Source organism: Cnephaeus nilssonii, assembly GCF_951640355.1.
Source record: "Cnephaeus nilssonii genome assembly, chromosome: 13".
In the NCBI taxonomy this organism is placed as follows: Eukaryota; Metazoa; Chordata; class Mammalia; order Chiroptera; family Vespertilionidae; genus Cnephaeus; species Cnephaeus nilssonii.
The window spans coordinates 36,168,494-36,187,287 of NC_137084.1; the positions used below are offsets into that span (position 1 = coordinate 36,168,494).

The following is an 18,794-nucleotide window of genomic DNA, read 5'->3' on the forward strand; positions in this document are numbered from 1 at the left end:
TACCAATCCATGAACATGGTATGTTCTTCCATCTGTTTACGTCTTCCTCTATCTCTTTTTTCAGTGTCCTGTAGTTTTCCGCGTATAGGTCTTTTACCTCCTTAGTTAAGTTTATTCCTAGGTATCTTAATTTTTTTGGTGCGATGGTAAATGGGATTGCTTTTTTAGTCTCTCTTTCTGTAAGTTCACTATTGGTGTATAGAAATGCCATAGATTTCTTGGCATTAATTTTGTATCCCGCTACATTGCCGAATTCATTTATTAAGTCTATTAGTTTTTTGATGGAATCTTTTGGGTTTTTTATGTACAATATCATGTCATCTGCAAATAAGGACAGCTTCACTTCTTTTCCAATCTGGATGCCTCTTATTTCTTCTTCTTGCCTAATTGCGATAGCTAATACTTCCAGTACTATGTCAAACAGGAGTGGTGAGAGTGGGCATCCCTGTCTTGTTCCTGTTCTTAGGGGAAATGGTTTTAGTTTTTGCCCATTGAGTATGATGTTTGCTGTGGGTTTATCATATATAGCTTTTATTATGTTGAGGTATGATCCTTCTATTCCCACCTTGTTGAGAGTTTTTATCAAGAAAGGGTGTTGGATTTTGTCAAATGCTTTTTCTGCATCTATTGATATGACTATGTGATTTTTATCTCTCAATTTGTTTATGTGATGTATCACGTTTATTGATTTGCGGATAAGCTACACGTTTCTTTAGGATAGGGATTTGTATGACTCATGTCTGTGTTCCTTGCACCGATACAAGTTCTGATAGGTACTAACTGTGATGGCTTTAAAATATGCCCACAAACTCTTTGATACTTCTCTCTTCAAAATGTAGAGCCTAGGTCCTGGCCAATTAGCTCAGCTGGTTAGAGAATCATCCTGATACGCCAAGGTTGTGGGTTTGATCCCAGGTCATGGCATATACAAGAAGCAACCAATGATCGGCCAACATGGCTCAGTGGTTGAGCATCGACCCATGAACCAGGCAGTCACAGTTCGATTCCCAGTCAGGGGACACGCCCGGGGTTGCAGGCTTGATTCCCAGTGGAGGGTGTGCAGGAGGCAGCTAATCAATAATTCTCTCTTATCATTGATGTTTCTATCTCTCTCTCTCTCCCTCTTCCTTCCTCTCTGAAATCAATAAAAAATATATTTTTCAAAAGAAGCAATAAATGAATGCATAAATAAATGGAACAACAATCGATGTTTTTTTTTCTCCGATGTTTGTTTCTCTCTCTCTCCTTCAAATAAATCAACAAAATTTTTTTTACTAAAAAAAGTAGAGCCTCCTTTTGAACCTGTGCTAGACTTACTGACTCAGATCTAATAAACAGAACGTGGCAGAAGTGATATGTGATTCCTCAGACGAGGTCATAAAGTACACAACTTGGTCACTTGTGCCAGCTGCCATGTCGGAGGACACACAAGCGGCCCTACGGAGAGGTCCATGTGGTGAGGAACCGAGGCCTCCTGCCAACAACCAGCACTAACTTGCTAGGCGTTTTCTTCTCCCAGAAGGGAAACTCCCCTCTGACCTGGGAGGACATTTAAGGCTCTTGCCTCCCTTGATCCATTAAAATGATTGAAAACCACAGTCTGTTGACTCATCCTCTTGGTTTCCTATGAGTTGACGCATGGCGGACAAAAGGAGAAGGAATTGAGGGTAGAATTGAGGCTGGGAGTTCCCTGTGTTCATTCAGAGTTATTGAATGGTTTTAGCCAAGCCTGATTAATCCTGCCAAGAAAGGTGAAAAGAGACATCAGCATCTCAGAATCTCCTTACCTCTTCTTGTCAAAGAGGAGCTTGGGGTCCTGGTGACCCCTAGGGTTTCCAGCATGGCTCTTGCCAGAGGAAGGGGCACCTATTAAGGAGTGTTTCAGGCCCAGATTACCCTGGGGCACTGCGTGCAGGCGAGTGTTCTGGAAAGCTGCTCCACACAGTGGAGAGAAGGGTTGTCACGCAGCAGTAATGCAAGGGCATTCAGTTTGGCTTTCCAAGCATTGGAAAGGAGTGCTCACCCTTTCCCAGCTTCCTGAGGCATTTGGGATAAATGAGCAGCTGGCCCCAAGCAAACCAGCTGAGGGTAAAAATTTGCTTCTCCAAGAAGGCAGAGCTTTGGTGATTCTTGGCCTGCTTTCCCCATTCTGGAATCCTACACCTATTTTTTTCTTACTTATACAATCAATACATTTTCACTGTAAAATAAAGTTCAAATAACTCAGTTATATGAAGTAAAAGAACAAATGTTCTCCTTCATAGCCTACCACCAACCCCAATTTCTCCCCACATGTAACTACCACTAACAGTTTGACATGTAACCTGCCAAACCTCATGGATATATAGGTTACATATTGCCCTGCAACTTGTGTGTTTGTTTTTCTCATTTGATGATAGATCATTGACATATTTTTGCATGTCAGTACTAACAGAGCTAACACATTTTTAAATCCAATAGCTGTCTACTATTCCATTGTATATGTGAGAGGAAGAAAAAAACTATGTTAAGAATAACCACTTTTCACTGCCTTCTGTGGAGTGAGGGGTAAGAGTGTTGAATGGAGCATCCGAGGGGCGTGGGTGAGGTAGTGTTGGGGAAGGAGTTATGGAGAGCTGAATTACTCTTTAAAACAGGGGGCAAAGGGGTGGGGGTGGGGGACTCTGATCCTCCCTCTGAGGCCATCTGGAGTGGAGAAGTGAAAGGGGACAGGGAGAATGGGGAAGTAAGAGGTTGCTGACAAGATGTAATGTGAGTACCTTGCAAGTAACCCCTCTGTACAATTCTCACATGTTGCATAGTCGGACAGATCTACACATAAACGTGGACGCTTGCTTTGTTGCAGTCCCTGTGCTACATTCTGGCTCAGGTACCCACCTCAGCTCCAAGCCCCAAGGTGCTGACAGGTTGGGTTCAGGGCATGCGTACAGAGAGTGGCCATGAGCAATAACCACAGGCCAGAAGTAGTTAGTGTGTGGCACCCATGGCCTACTCCCCACCTTCATACATTTATTGACCGATTGATCATGCAACTCTTTCCTGCTGAGCCCAGATGCTCCTTCAGAATTCCTGTCAACACAGTGCTCCAGACAGCGACTTCCAATCAATCAGAACTGGATGGAATGAAACATATTTGCCCTTCCTTCTATAGGCTCATTAATCTAAAATGGGATTCTAAAATTTTGCCTTTTCTGGAAAATTTATTTTTCAAAATGTGTATTAAAATATACAACTAATGACACTTAAAATGCTTATCCATGTCCCACCAAAGGTAGGTATGCACACTTGAGAAAACCCTGGAGTGGTGGAAAGGTGGGTGAGCGGAGCCCAGAGGGGAAGCAAGTCCCTTGCCATTACTTCCTGAAGGCTGGCTGTGCTCCCAGCTGGTGAGCCTGTAAGCTCATATCTGAGATCCAAGACCCTTGGGGAAGCAATGGTGGCCGGCCGATAGTGGCCGAGAGACACTCAGGAAGTGTCTGGGCACGTCTGCTAGGTCCACTGAGGTGCTATCTGGTAGGAAGTCAGGGTCTGGAATCAGAAGAGAAATGAGGAAGGCCTGTTCTGCCTAGAGCTGTTAAAGGCCTTTCATGACCGGCAATGGCATGGGTCTAAAGTAAGTTAGCGATGCATTTCAAGTGTTCAACATGAGGGCAGGGACACCCAAGTCAACAACAGCTGGAATTTCAGGCAGGTAACCCAGAGCCAGGAGTTCTGTTATGAATCCTGACTGTTGTGCAGTTTTGATTGGACACTTTCTCTGTTCTGCTTCATGCTCAGGCCTCTTGGTCAGATCAGGTCAAGTTCTGGGCTGGCTTATTTTCCAGGTGTGCCCTTATTCAGGTGCTGGAGTCCAAGAACTGTGAATTCCATCCTCCAGCCTGACTCCTGTAGCCAGAGTTTCTTTCCCAACACCTCCCATATTTTCCAAGACCCAGGCTTCAGTTGCAAGAGATATTTGAAAGTACCAACAGGTTCTGTGCTCTCTGGGGTCTTTGGTTATCCCTAGAAATGCTTCTTGGATCTCTTCTAACAATTCTGTTGTTCTTCCCATGAAATAGCAGGAATGGGAATGGTAAGCAGATTGGGACAAACTCAACAGACCCCTTGTTATATCCCGGATACAAGGTATAGGCTGATGGTTCACGTCCAGTTGACCAGGCCAGAGCAAGTGGACAACGACCAACCTCCTTCTCCCAGAGCCAGTGGCGGTCTGGCTCACACTCTCCCACACTTACTAGGTTATTCATGGAGGGTTCTTCAGAAATGGCACTACATCTCTTTGCTAGCTTCAGCTACTCTACCTCCCAGGGATATTTTATTCTTCAAATGCTGGACATGGGATCGAGTTGTTTCACTTTTTTTTTTCTTCATACTATCTGGGATTTTTGCACCTCTACTGATGATCTGCAATATAGAAAGGCTTGATTAAGCCTTTGGCCCATTTCTCAAACAGGGTGACAAGCTGCTCCTTGTAACTCAGTTGTCATCTGGTGCCTTCTTAGTATTTGACCTCTGGAAAAGATTGCTTTCAACCCCGAATTCCAGTCTGGGCAAGTCCAGAACACTCCCCAAGTCTACTGCAAATTCTTCTGGTGCTTCTGCTCCTAGGCTATAGCAACTGCATGAGCCATCCTGATTCGAATGTCAACCTGAATGCACAATTCAGCCTTCACTGGTGTGCATGAGAGATACTCACAGTGAGTATTTGTGGACCTAGCAGAGGGAGAGTGGTCACATCATGCACCCCAAAGCCTTCCTATTTCTGTCACATCTTCCTCCAGAGTATCCACAAGTTTCCTTTCTCCTTCATTGTGCAGAGCAGTCCCCATCTGATACCTCTTTTCCAGCTAACACCCAGATCTTTAAAGCTCTGCTTTCTACCCCAACAATTCTCAGGGTGTTTTTTTTCTTTCTTTCTTTTTTAAATAAAGCAGTTCTCTCCCTAGAAGGATTTCTAGTGTCAGCTCTTGTTACAGTAAAACATTTTCTGTCTGATTTCACATTTTGTCACACACAGAGTTGGGGGTTTTAAGAAGTTCCCTCTAGTAATTAGAATGTTTTTGATGCAATTTAATAGGAACCCAATTCAAAGTGTCCTAAGCAATAAAGATAATCATTATCTCACAAAATTAGAAGCCCAGGGACAGGTTGGCTCCAACCTTCAGGGTCCTCACTCTGCCTCCTAGTTCTATTTCAGGCTTGGCCTCAGACCTGTAGCAAAAAGGCTGCTGCAGTTCAGGCATCATAGCCAGACCACACAATGCGCAGAACAAGAAGGGATGGCCTCTTCCTATATCTCTCCCTTTGTAGGGAGGAGACCTTTCCCAGAACCCCTTCAGCAGAAGTTGCCTTCCCATCTCCTTGGCCAGGTTTGGTCACGTGCCTAAGCCCATAGCTAGCGAGGAGAATGGGATCTGTGATTGGCTTAAATTAACTAGGAACCATCCCTGTTGATGGGGGGGTGGGGGGGGGGGGAGGAGTGAGTGGCCACTGAAGCATGAGGCTTCATGACAGAAGATGGACACCTGTACGGGAGGGGTGCCCCTGTGGTTCTGTCTCCCAGCTCAGTACTGTGGCTGGTTGTGCTAGCTCCTCCTCCAGCCTCAGTCTATTCCTGCAGCTGCCAGCCAGAGAGGGCACCAGCCAGCACTGAACATTTCTGTCTTAAAGTTTTCCTCTCCACTTCTGCACCAAGGACACACTGTCTCCTTCCTGGAACAAATCATTCTCATGTTTTGAGGAATTAGTGTTCTCATTTTGTTTCTCTGTTTAAAACATACTAGCAATCATGGCAAAGTAATTGCATAGACTATTTTTTAAGATGGACTATTTTTTGAGAGAAATTATAGGTATTTGGGGGATTCCAAAACTTTCATTTCACATAAGCTAGTTAGGAAGAAATAGAAAAGATGCATGTTTATTGAATGGACTAGAGACCCGGTGCATGGAATTCATGCACTTGGGGAGGAGGGGGTGTCCCTCAGCCTGGCCTGCGCCCTCTAGCAGTCCAGGAGCCCTTGGGGGATGTTCAACTGACAGCAGGGAGTGGGCCTAAGCTGTCAGTTGGACAGCCTTAGCGCTGCCATGGTGTGAGCCCGGCTTCTGGCTGAGCGGCGTTCCCCCTGTGGGAATGCACTGACCACCTGGTGGTCAGTGTACATCATAGTGACTGGTTGTTCCACCACTTGGTCGATTTGTATATTAGCCTTTTATTATATAGGACCAGAGGCCCGGTGCATGAGATTCATGCACTTGGGGGGGGGGCGTTCTTCAGCCCAGAGGGGTCTTGCAGTCCGGGAGCCCTTGGGGAATGTCTGACTGTAAGACAGCTCCCCATGGGGAGCTGGCCTAAGCCAGCTGTGGGACATCCTTAACGTTGCCATGGAGGCAGGCTCTCGCCACCGCAGTGAGCCCGGCTTCTGGCTGAGCAGTGTTCCCACTGTGGGAGCGCACTGACCACCATGGGGCAGCTCTCTGTTGAGCATCTGTTGACCCCTGGTGGTCAGTGCACATCATAGCGACCGGTCGTTCTGCCAATAGGTCAATTTGCACATTAGTCTTTTATTATACAGGATAAGTAAGTGAATATTAAGCTGTGGAGAGTAAGCTGTGACTTTGGGTCCCTGTTCTGGCCAGAGGCAATTCTCTGAAGCATGTGCCATGTTCCCTAAGGACTCTGGTGGGTTTTCAGAATTCTTGAAGAGTAAAACCCTCCCTTCCTGTTCTCCTCTACTGACCTACAGATCTGCATCCTCTCCCTTCCTGGTAAGTCCCTTTGGCTGTAGCCCCTGAGATCCTATATAGTTTTCCTCTGTGCTCTCTGGTGTTTAGGGGGCTTGGTTGCAAGCTGGTATTAAGTCTGGTTCTGCACTTTGGTGTGCTTTATTTCTTCACTTCTTGTAGTCAGAGCTGTCTTATTTATTAGCATCTTTTCTTAAAGGCTTTCTGGTTCACATCACATATTTAGCTCACTAGAATCCCTATCCCAACTACTACAGCCACATTTAAAGCACAAATGGGTTCCCATGGGCCATGGGATGACAGCTTACACACAGAGCCAAGGTGGCTGCTATAGCCATGCACCTTTGACGGGGTACCCTCTTTGCTTAGGCTCTTGCTGTTCTTGGGGAACCCATCACCCATGTTCCCCACCCCCAGGGTTCTGCCTTGCAATTTTCCATTCCCAGAATGCTTTTACCATTCAGGAAAAAAGGCATTGTTCTCACCCAGGAAAGACAAGGAAGTTCCCTAGCACCCCTCAAAACTAGCTTTTGAAGAATCCCAAACAGGCCTTGATGTTTTAAGATGTCTTTTGCTTTTAATCCAGATGAAGGAAGGAAGATCACAAAGGAAGGCCCAGATCCAAAGTGAATTCTTTTGTCTAGTACATGGTTTATTTTAAATGTGAAAGTTCAAGGTTACAAAAACAAATGGATTGAATGGGGCATTTGTGAATTCTGAAGTGTAGACATTTCTCCATGTTTGGAGGATGTGCTCAAATATTTGTGCACTTTTTGTCATTGTTGAATTAAAAGAGTTACTGATGCTGTGGAACATTGCACCCAGAATGATGTAATAAATAAATAAATGATGATACAGGGCCCAGAATCCTAAGGAGGGAAAGGAGAGAAAATATGGTTGGTGTTATCCTCATGTGGCCCCAGGACACCTGGTTGGACAACCTCTTTCTGACATACCAAACCATAAGGTGGATGAAGTTACTGATTGGATGGAAGAAATTGGGCAGGTCAACTGCTGTCAAGAAGACTGACCTACAGCAGTGTTCTTTCTGCTTTTTTCCCCTTCATCCTTACTTACCTAATTTTTTTAAGACCTCTCTTTAAGAACTTGACTTTAGATTGCTTTTACTGGATCAAGCAGCTTTGAGAAAGAGATGTCCTGTGGGGAAAAAAATAGACTTCTTCTTCAGCAACTGGATTGAAAGAAAGAGCATGCATTTTGGGGTGTTCAGGTCCAGCTCTTTCATAGAGCAGCTGTATGTTCTTATATAAGGTATTTCATGTCTCTAAGTCTCATTCTCTTTGCTGGAAAATGCAGACCAAACATTTTTTGAAAATCAGTTCTGAGAATGAGTGATGTATACAAATTGCTGTGTATGGTACCTAGTGCAAAATAAGTAAGATATGATATAATATATGAAAATAATCACTCTGCCTTCTTTGTGGGGGCAGGAGAGAAGTTAGGAGGCGATTGCCTGGGTAACATGGCAAGAAATTATGGTAGCCTAGACCAGGATAGGAGTGCTAAAATAAGAAACAGTCCAATTCAGGTCATATTTTGAAGATAGAGCAACAGAATTTTCTGATGGATTCCCTATGGGGTATGTGGGGAGCAAGAGGAGAATCATGAATAACTCATGTTTTATGCTTGCGCAGCTTAAAGGATGGACTTGCCATTTACGGAGACAGAGAGGACTGAGAAAAGAGTAGGTATTGGGGGAAGTTGGAGTTGTCTATGTGACACTAAAGAGGAGGGTTTGAGTAGGCAGTTGGATATATGACTTTGGAGTTTGGGGAGAGGCCCAGACTGGACATAAACATTTGAGAGTCTTTAGAGTATAGATGGTATTTAAAATCATGAGCTCAGATCAGATCCTCTTGGGAGTGAGTGAGGATAGAAAGAATCTAGGTTTGAGAACTAAGCCCTGGAACAGCCCAGTGCTACACATCCGGGAGATGAGGAGGAACAAATGCATCCCCCACCTCCTCTTCTCCCTCCCTCCTTTTCTCTCCCCTCTGCTTTCTTCTTCTTTTATCATTATGAAAGGGGACTGTTCTATTTAATTCAGTTAGCCTTCACTTGAACAAAGTTGCTTACAAAACTTTTTTGGGTTTGCTTTTAAAAAGTGATATATGCTCTTTGAAACTTCAAAGTCTTTTAAGAAAAAAAAAACACACACACACACACACAAAAAAAACCCACCCAACTCCAGGCTGTAGAAGAGGCCTCGTGGTGCAGGCATTGAACCAGCAAGTCCAGTGCATCTGGAGATCAAGTTCCTCTCAGAATTAGTGAAATCGAGCTTTTGTTAGCATTAATTTAATGGTGGAATGTCAACTTGAAAACCTCAAAAATCCTTTTCTGCTTTGCATCTCTTTCCCTTTTTCATCCAAAAGAAAAACTATGTGAAGCCAGAAGGGAGAATCTGAGAAAGGTTTGACTCTTCCTTTGGTGAGATAAACAATCTGTTGTTTCATGGCACCAGCACAGAAATCCTGTGTTTGAAGAACAGGCTGAGACGACAGTGTTGCTCAGGGTAGTTTAGGGAGGGCAAGGTAGGAAGAGCTCAATTCTTGTGATAAAGGTCTGGGCGTCTCAGTGGACCATAGGTTTTCTATGAGCCAAGTAAATGACATGGTTGTTACATGTCATCACAGAGCCATCACAATTGTAGGCTGAATTCAAAGAGATCTAGTATCCTGGCCAAAGGAAGTCAGAATCCCCTGAATAAAGAGACTTCTGGTTGGCTGATACCAGCATCTGAGGTTGCTGGCCACCATATTTATCTCATGGCTTCAGCTAGGACTATTACATCAGAGAGAGATAGCGCACCTAAGGTAGCTAGTGACTTAGGAGACCTGATTTAAAAAATCAAGCTGGGACAGATGCTTTTGAGAATCTGAAACAATATAGTTGTCAGGTGATTGAGCGGAGAAGAGAGCTGGAACGGAGAGGCCATGTGAGACGTAACAAGGTGCGTGTCCAGAAAAAGCAGGAGTAGAGCGAAGAGAAGGAGGAGGAAGAAGCAGATGCACAGAGAGAAAGGAGAGAGGCCTTTGGGAGACAGAAGGATACAGACATTAGGACAGATACACATAGTAGGGGCCTCAGGTCCTGCCAGCTCTGCTCCTTTCCTGTCCTTGAGTTCTGGGGGGTCAATTATAATTGACACAAGCCCCTTTACACTTGAGCCAGCAGAGTGGGTTTCTGTTCTTTGCAACTAAACGTGTCCTACAATTTCCCCATCCCTTCTGGCCATTAGGTTCTGCTCATCCATCAGCCCAACCTGGAATTCCTTCTTCCTCCCCTGTCTTTCCCTGTTTTACTCGGCACTCAAAGCCAAGCTGAAGTTCCTATCTCTCCCATGAAGCCCTTCCCAACCAGACCAGGTTCCAGAGGACTCTCTTCCCCCTGAGCTTCTACAGCTTTTCTAGCCTTCCCAGCCCACCCCATCTTCCCATGGCAGACCAGGGACATGTAAGCACAGAGTGCAGGGGAGCCCAGAAGAGGGGGGAAAACTCATCCAGGCTTCTCCAAGAGCAGCACTGCTTTCTCTGACATCCTCCTCTGACCTCCATCTCCTTATGGGACTTCCAAGGTCACCCTGGTATCACAGCCCATCCTTCCCCACATCTACCCTCTTCCCACGCACTCATGCCCGCACATGGTTGCCAAGTAATGAAAAACAGCTTCACTGCCACCACATCCAAGACCTATCTGACCAAACCCCATAACTAACCTCTGCAAATTGGCTCTTGATCCCATCAGCCTATTTAAACAGCTCTCTCAAAGGTCCAATAGCTTGTTCACCATCTTCACCTGTGACTTAAAGCTCTTTTAGAGACCCATCTGTCTAAAATCTATTCCATCAGTCTGAACATCACTCAAACAACAACTCTTGCAATCCTGTATTTCTAACCATCTTCTGGGTATCTCCATCTGGGTATTCCACTAGCATCTCAAACTGAACTCATATCTTCTTTTACCAATGCATTGCTGCTCCTGGCTTCCTAAGGCATTCACATTCTTTGTACTTGTCCAGGGATCAAAAGTTTGGAATCACCCAATCTCTCATTTCCACTCCCCACATGCAGTTCGGTCACAAGTTCCTGCCCACCCGCATTACTGCTGTTACCACTTCTCTGCAGAGCTCCAAATGCCCATGTGTCAACCTCTATTGGGATGTTTCATAGTCATCTAAAACTTGACAGGTCCCAAATGGAATTTTTGAGCCTATTATCCTGTCCCCTCAGCTCACTTTCTTACCTCCATAAATGACTTCATTATAAGCCCAGTTGTTCAACCTGGCCATCCTTGACATCTTTTTCTCTCTTGAGGGCCACATTTCTATGGGGTGTTTCAGGAGCACTCAGAATTGCTAATCCCTATGTTTATAAAAAAAAAATCTACTCAATATTCATTTATAGTTTGTTTATTCCTTTAGCCTAAAGCCGTGGTTGGCAAACTGCGGCTCGCGAACCACATGCGGCTCTTTGGCCCCTTGAGTGTGGCTCTTCCACAAAATACCACGGCCTGGGCGAGTCTATTTTGAAGAAGCGGCGTTAGAAGAAGTTTAAGTTTAAAAAATTTGGCTCTCAAAAGAAATTTCAATCGTTGTACTGTTGATATTTGGCTCTGTTGACTAATGAGTTTGCCGACTACTGGCCTAAAGGTATTTAGTCCAAGTGCTGCATACAAAAACTATTTGAGCAAATTTCTTGTCAGCCCCTTCTGTCCATAGACTTTCAATTGGACCCTCTATGTTTCTCCATATCTCATTTCTGTCCCTGTCACACCTGGCTTTTCAAGTGAAGGGCCTCTCTGGGGCACCAGAGCCCCCTTCTCGGTGGGTTGTCTAGGGCTAGCCTGGGGCCTCCTCCTCCTGGCTCCATTAGGCATCATTCCTCTATCCTCTTGCCTGTTCCAGAAATGTGTTCACTCCTGTCTGCCTCCTCCAGGTCTCTTTGTGGCTAAGGGTTCCTTCGTTCTGAAGGAGCCTTTCCTTATCATTTTAATGGGATCCTGGGAGGGAAAGGAGACACTTAGGCTCCCAGTCTTGAACCTGATTCCCAAGGACTCCAGAATCAGAAAGATCTGGGTTTACAAACTGAGACAATGGTCAGCTTCTTGACTTCTCCAAATCTCAGATATCTCATCTAAGAAATGGGGTGAGAACCCTACATCACATGGATTTAGGGAGAACGGAACTAGATCTTATATGTAAGGTGGCTGACACAGTGTCTGGCACCATGTTTAGTAAATGACACCTGGTATTGTCCCCGGGATGCAATTTCTGCTGATCTGGCCCCTGATTTGTCTAGTTATTCCCTTAGGGCCTACTAAAGGGGCATTGCAGAGCCCTTAAGCATAAATGGGGCAGGGAGCAGTCACCTCAGCATCAGCCCTGAGCAGACAGTGCTCCTTTGCAGGATGTTACGTCTCCTGGCATGGCTTCTCTTGGTCCCAGGATGTGCTTTTGGCCTGGGACTTGCACATTTCTCCCCTGGCCTTGAGTCAAATGGCCTGTGGTGCCTCCACCAGCCCACTGCTTTTATGCTGAGGACGCATGATTGTCTCTGATGGGCCTGAGTGATGAGCTGATGATTTGGGTAGAGTGAGGCCAAATCCCTGCGTGGCTCCAGGAATGGGGATAAATATAGCTCAAGTAATTGCTCATGCTCTTTTAAGGACTAGAAGTCAGCTTCAGGCAAGCTGGGAAGCTCCATGACCAGGACAGCAAGGGACACAGTTCCTTTTTTTAGAGCTGTGGTCAGCACCCCTGTGCACTGCTGGATTCCGGACCCCTGGGACGCCATTTCTACTGAACAAAGGGGCCCCCTTCACTAGTCTGCACCCCATGAGGGCAGGGATGTGTCTGAGGAGTCCCCACCACAAAAGGGAAAAGAACTTTAGGGCCAAACACCCTAAGTTCACACTTACTGGCTATGGAACATTAGTTGTTTCATCTCTAAATCTCCAACACAATGTCCGGCCCACTACAGGGGCTCAGTCAACATTCTAAATGGATAAATGAGCAGTGAGGGAGCTAGATTTTAAAAATAACTTTAGAATAAGATCTGTAGCCTAGTTAACAGTAATGGACCAATGTCAACTTCCAGGTTTTGATACTATACAACAGCCATGTAAGATGTCACCGCTGGGAAGAAGCTGGGTGAAGGGTACATGGGACTATTTTTACAACTTCCCATATGTCTGTAATTATTCCAAAGTAAAAAGTACAAAAAATAAGTAACCTTTAGTCAGGCTCACACCAATCCTCTGTGACATTTGGAGGAAGCAGTGCTGAAATATGAATTAATGAAATCCCTGTCCACAGCAGTGTTTTGTTTCATCATTTATCTTTGAGTTTAAACGCATGATTTATTCTTATAATTCAAAACTTTAAATGTATAAATAGACACTGTATGCTCTTTCCCTCCACTAGGTTTCCTCCCTATGGGCAACTAGTGTTGATGTTATTTGTTTATTGTGTTAATTTTAATGAAATTGTGTGCACATACATATATGCACTTTTGAGTGTGTATGTGTAAATATGTGTATTTAGGTGTATATTTATATACTATTCAGTTATCTTACTTTTCCCACTTAACCATATAGCTTGAGGGTTTTCATATCAGCACACAAAGAGCTTCCTTAGCCTTTGTTATGGTTATACCCCATCATCTTTTATGGCTCCCAATTGGTGGACATTTGTGTTGTTTCCAATGTTTTGGCTTTTACGATAAAGCTGCAATGAATAATCTTGTTCATTTGTCATTTCCCAAGTGTGGGAGTGTGTTTGTAGAGTAAATTCTTAGAAGTGGAACTGGGTCAACGGATATCAGCCTTGCAATCTTGATGATGCTAAATTGCTTTCTATAGAGCTTGTTCCATTCCACACACCAGCCAATGATGTGTTTAAGAAATGCTTGTGTTAATGAAGTGATTTTAAAGTTATTTGGTGGCCTATTTGTGAGTCTGGTGAAAGTTATGGGCCTATACACAAGAAAAAACACAACTCACACAGTGTTTTGAAGACAGTTTTAGTTGGCCCCGAGACCCCTGAAGGCTATCCGTGAACCCTTGTTTTTAGTAACCCTGGCTGAATGGGAGGATGTATGGCACAGGGGAAAGAGCCTTAGAGCCAAACAGCCTAAATTCACACTTATGGGATGTGGAACATCAGGCGAGTTGTTTCACTTCTTCAACTTTCAGTTTTATTTATTTACTAGAGGCCCAGTGCGCCGGATTCATGTACTAATGGGGTCCCTTGGCCTGGCCTGCACCATCTCGCAATCTGGGACCCCTTGGGGGATGTCAGAGAGCCCGTTTCGGCCCAATCTCTGCAGGCCAGGCTGAGGGACCTCTTTGGGTCTGGGGTGCTGGTGAAGCAGATTCGGGGCCAACAGTGCCTCAGCAGCAACCTAACCCAGGGCCAATTCCCAGAGAAATCAGGCTCCCTCCTCTACTGGTTGAGCGACTGCCCCCTGGTGGTCATTGCACATCATAGCTACTGGGTGAATGTGCAATAGTTGGATGGTTGCTTAAGCTTTTATATATATATATAGATTTACTTTCACCCTCACCTGAGGACGTGTTTTTATTGTTGTTGTTTTTTAAAGAGAAAGAAGAATGGGGAGGGAGAGAGAGAGAGAGAAACATCATTTGGTTGCCTCTTGTATAAGCCTGACAGGGGACTGAATCCACAACCCAGGTATGTGTCCTAACAGGAAACAAACCCACAACCTTTTGGTGTACAGGGTGATGCTCCAACCAAATGAGCCACCAGGCCAGGGCTCAGTTTTATTTTCAATGGAGACATATAATAATTCCATTTCATAGGATACTTGTGAGGACACACACACACACACACACACACACACACACACACATATATATATATATATATATATATATATATATATATATATATATACACACACACATACATACATGCAGAGCATCTAATATAGTGGTTGGAACAAAACAGGTGCTCAATATACAGTTTGTAAACACACACACACACACACGCACACACACACACACACATGCACCCTCCCTCGCATTCACACAAAGCCATCGTTCCATTTTGAGCTGTTTCTAGTTTTCTCTGTGGTAAGTCCTGCTGAATTCAAAGATCAGTCTTTGAAGCATCACTCACCAAGTAGAGCCCAAGGATCAATAGCATAAGCATCACCCGGGGCATGAATTAAAATGCAGGTTCCTGGGTCCCACTTTAGATCCGTGGAATTAGCATTTTTGGGAGAGGGATCCAAGCAGCTTTGCACTTGGGGATTCTAACTCACAATGAAGTTGGAGAAACAATCTAAAGAGTTTGGAAAATTCCTTCTAGACCTCTACCTGCAATATTAGTAGTTACCACTGTGTGGCTTTGCCAGTGGGGGCCTATATCTAGTAGATGGTCGGCGTAGACACCTGAGAAAAAGCATGATTAGGATCCAGCATAGTCTCCTCTGGTTTTACCTGCAAAAATACTATTAATTATAGGTATCACGGACAGCATGCACGGCATTCCCATCAGGAATTTCTCTCATAGTAATCAGGGAGGAGAGAGAGTCCAGGACTAGATGCCTGTGGACAGGCTGGGGTGAAGGCGCAGTGGGCCAGGGTTGGTAGAGAAAGCCCATCATGACTGGGGTGACTGACCCGTGGCCAGGAGCTGGGGAGCCATCACCAGGAGGGCTTGAGGCCACAGGCCTTGAAGCACCAATCGAGCTCTCAGCTTGACTGTGAATACATTCTGGGTGACAGGTGATGGCCCAGGGCTAGAGTTGCCAGATTTTGCAAATGAAAATACAGGATGCGCAGTTAAATTATAATTTTAGATTAAAAAAATTTTTTTTTAGTATAAGTATGTCCCATGCAATGTTTGGGACATACTTATACTAAAAAAGTTATGTGTTGTTATCTGAAATTCATATTTAAGTGGGTGTCCTGTCATTTATCTGGCAAGTCTACTCAGGGACTGTGTGAACTCTACCCAGGTGGTTTGTGAGGTCTGAAAGGTTGGTGACCACTGGTCTGAGCTGCCTCTAACCTCAGAAGAAGGCTGGAGCCTGGGCTCCGTGACCTTGGCTGAGTGGGCACTGCACCCAAGGGAGGTGAGGAAAGAGTAAGGACAGGGTGTGGACTTCCAGGAGAGGCAGCCCTTCCTCACCTGTGTCTGGGAAGGAGCAGGAAATGAACTTGTGCTGATGGACACCTGTGAGATGCTGGCACTATGCTAAGCCTTCCAGTATTATTTCATTTAATCCTCCTACAACCCCATGAGTTAGGTGCAATCACTTATTCCCACTTTAGAGGGGAGGAGACTGAGGCTGCACAATGTTAAGACAATAAGGCTGTGGAACAGGGGCGCAGCGATCGAAGCCCCTGGGGCTGATGCCAGGTCTCAGATTAGCTGAATCTCCCAGGCCCTTCTCTCTGATAATCCCAAGCGTTTAAGGTGGGAGCGGCCCCCACCCACAAGTCCCTGGGACAGGAAATGTTCCCAGTTTCTCCTGGCTTGAGGCCAGGGTCCTGTCTAGGCTCCCATGCTTGCTGAGGAGTCCAGGCTGGGAGGCAGATCTGCAGAGCTCCCTTGGTCCCCAGCTGGCCAGGACAGTGCCCAGTGGCATGAGATGCCCAGGGGTTTTGCCATGTGCTGCGTGGGTGTCCATGGGAGGGGCCCAGGGCCAGTTGCTGCCTGGCAGGCCCAGCCTGCCCTGAGCCCTGGGCCAGTCTGGTCAGCTTCCCCTGCCCTTAGCCCCCCGAGCCAGGCCAGAGGGGGCCAGAGAGGGCTCCGGAGGAGCTCTGGGCTCTAAGTCCCAGCCCCTCGGAGGAGGCGGGTGGCTGAGGCTCCGCAGCCAGAGGCTTCTCAGCTCTGAGCTCCAGAGCCAGATGTAACATTGACCTTAAATGGTAAAAGCTCCCCAGAGTGAAGAGAGGCTGGCCAGAGGAGGAACGGGGAATAACTCAGTTTTAGGTAAGTCGTGCTATATCCAAGAATAACCTGCCTCTTCAGCTGGGAAGCAGAGGGAAACTTCTCCTTCTTAAAGGTACAGGGTGCTGGGAGGGGGGCACTTGACTTTAACTTTCCAAGGTTGTTGGCTTTGTTGGGTGACTTTTCAGCTGACTATTTTTATGTCCTAATTTTTCAATAAGAAGGGAATTTTGCCAGTCCTAACTTAACGAAATTGTGCTGCTTTTGCTTGCTGTTGGAGAGCACGCACAGGTTATGGTAAAAACGTGGGTTCTTATAGGAGATCCCCACCCCCAGATTTCCTGTGGGCTCCTTTGGGGCAATTGAGTGTCCCTAGATTATGTGAGCCTGCACTGCCTGCGCCCCCTTTACCACCCCGGCTTTGCTTACGGTGCCTCGCTCTGCCCCCCAACCACCCACTTTGTGCACTGCCCCCATCCCCCTTGGTCCCTGTGCTGGCCTAGCCCTGTCTCCATCCTTCACCTGCCCTGTTTCTGTTCCTGCCTCTCCTGTCCTGTGGTTCGGTCACAGCTCATTTTTATCTCTGTCTCCAACTCTCCTATCTCCAGCTTTGTCCCCCTGTGCCCTAACCCTGCTCCCTAGAGGGTGTGTGTGTGTGCCCAGTCTGTCCCCAAGCCCTGCTCACCTCCAGGTGCTCGGTGTCAATCTATTTCTAGAGAGAGTGGCATGGCACTGAGGCTGGCTTTCTCCAAAGGAAAGGCCAGTGGGAGCCAGAGGGGCCCAGCTGGCCTGCTCCCTCCTGCCCAGTAACCAGTTGTCAAGCCTAGAGATGCTCCGTAGTCTGAGTAAACAGTGTGAGTCTGGCACCCCTGGCCGGCACTCCTGCCTCCCAGAGCCCTGCAGCTGCTGTCGTCTTAACACTCTTCAGGCTGCTCTTTGGGGGTCTCAGTGGGAAGTAAAGCAGGCCATGGGTCTGTCTCAGCTGGGTCTCCTGCAGGAAAAAGAAGGAAGCTCCCCAGAAGTGTTAGGCTGGGAGGACTAGGGAGTCAGAGCCCGCTAAGGGTTCCCTTGTCCCCACCAGAGGGCAATGACAGGCTGGTGGAGCAAGTGGAGTTAACTCCCCCAACCTCACCCCAACATTTTTATGGGGAGGCAGCTCAGGTTAAGTGGCTTGCCTAAGGTCAGAGGCTAAGAAAGAGCAGAGCTAGGGCTCTAACCCAAGTCTGTGTGCCTCTAACTCCAGTGCTTCTGCCCCTCATCTCAGATGGGAGGGAGCACTTCTGCTTTGAATATGTCTCCTGAGTTTTGATCTAATGGACAAAACAGTCGTCATCATTATGTTTGTTCTGTCCATGATTCAGTAGTGTCTCTGTGTGTGTGTGTGCGCGCGCGCGTTCACATCTGGTGTATCTTCCTGTGTGCTTGGTGGTAAGGAGGACATTCCTGCATTCCCTCTAAGATCATCTGGGAGGTGTAATCATATGCCAGTTGCTACAACATGATCAATGATTCCCATCAACATGTTTCCTGAAGAGAAAATAAAGCAAGCACGCTGTTCTTACTATGCATCAAATGCTGTTCTAAGCATGTCCCCTGCAGGAGTTCAAGGCTTCCACAACCCACAAACCAGGGGCCATTATTACTGCCCTCATCTTGCAGATGGGGATGATTTAGCACAGAGACGTCGCACAGCTGGCATTTGATCCCGGGCTGCCCATCTCTGGAGGCCCTGCTCATAAGCAGCACCCTCTGCTCATCTCTGGTCGGTAGCAGGGCACATGGAGGAGCACCGGCTCCTCCAGGACTGCACCTGAGGCTTCCTACCTACGTGCGGTGTCATGGGCTCCTTCCTTCAACTTCCTATGTGTGATATTATGGGCTCCTTCCTTCAACTTCCTACGTGTGATATTATGGGCTCCTTCCTTCCACTTCCTACGTGAGGGGTCATGGGCTCCTTCCTTCAACTTCCTATGTGTGATATTATGGGCTCCTTCCTTCAACTTCCTGTGTGTGGGGTCATGGGCTCCTTCCTTCAACTTCCTACGTGAGGGGTCATGGGCTCCTTCCTTCAACTTCCTACGTGAGGGGTCATGGGCTCCTTCCTTCAACT

General features: G+C 46.3%; 1 protein-coding gene across 5 annotated transcripts in view; it reads left to right on the forward strand.

Annotated features, from left to right (window-relative positions):
• The first annotated feature begins 16,381 nt into the window (after nucleotides 1-16,381).
• IRAG1 (inositol 1,4,5-triphosphate receptor associated 1) overlaps nucleotides 16,382-18,794 on the forward strand; it is a 114,415-nt gene continuing 112,002 nt past the window's right edge. For 3 of the 5 annotated variants that reach the window (XM_079788888.1, XM_079788889.1, XM_079788892.1), the window contains exon 1: nucleotides 16,382-16,726. In XM_079788888.1, the coding sequence (XP_079645014.1) occupies nucleotides 16,660-16,726 (67 nt within the window). In that variant the 5' untranslated portion in view covers nucleotides 16,382-16,659. The other 2 variants (XM_079788891.1, XM_079788890.1) reach the window with 2 other exon arrangements.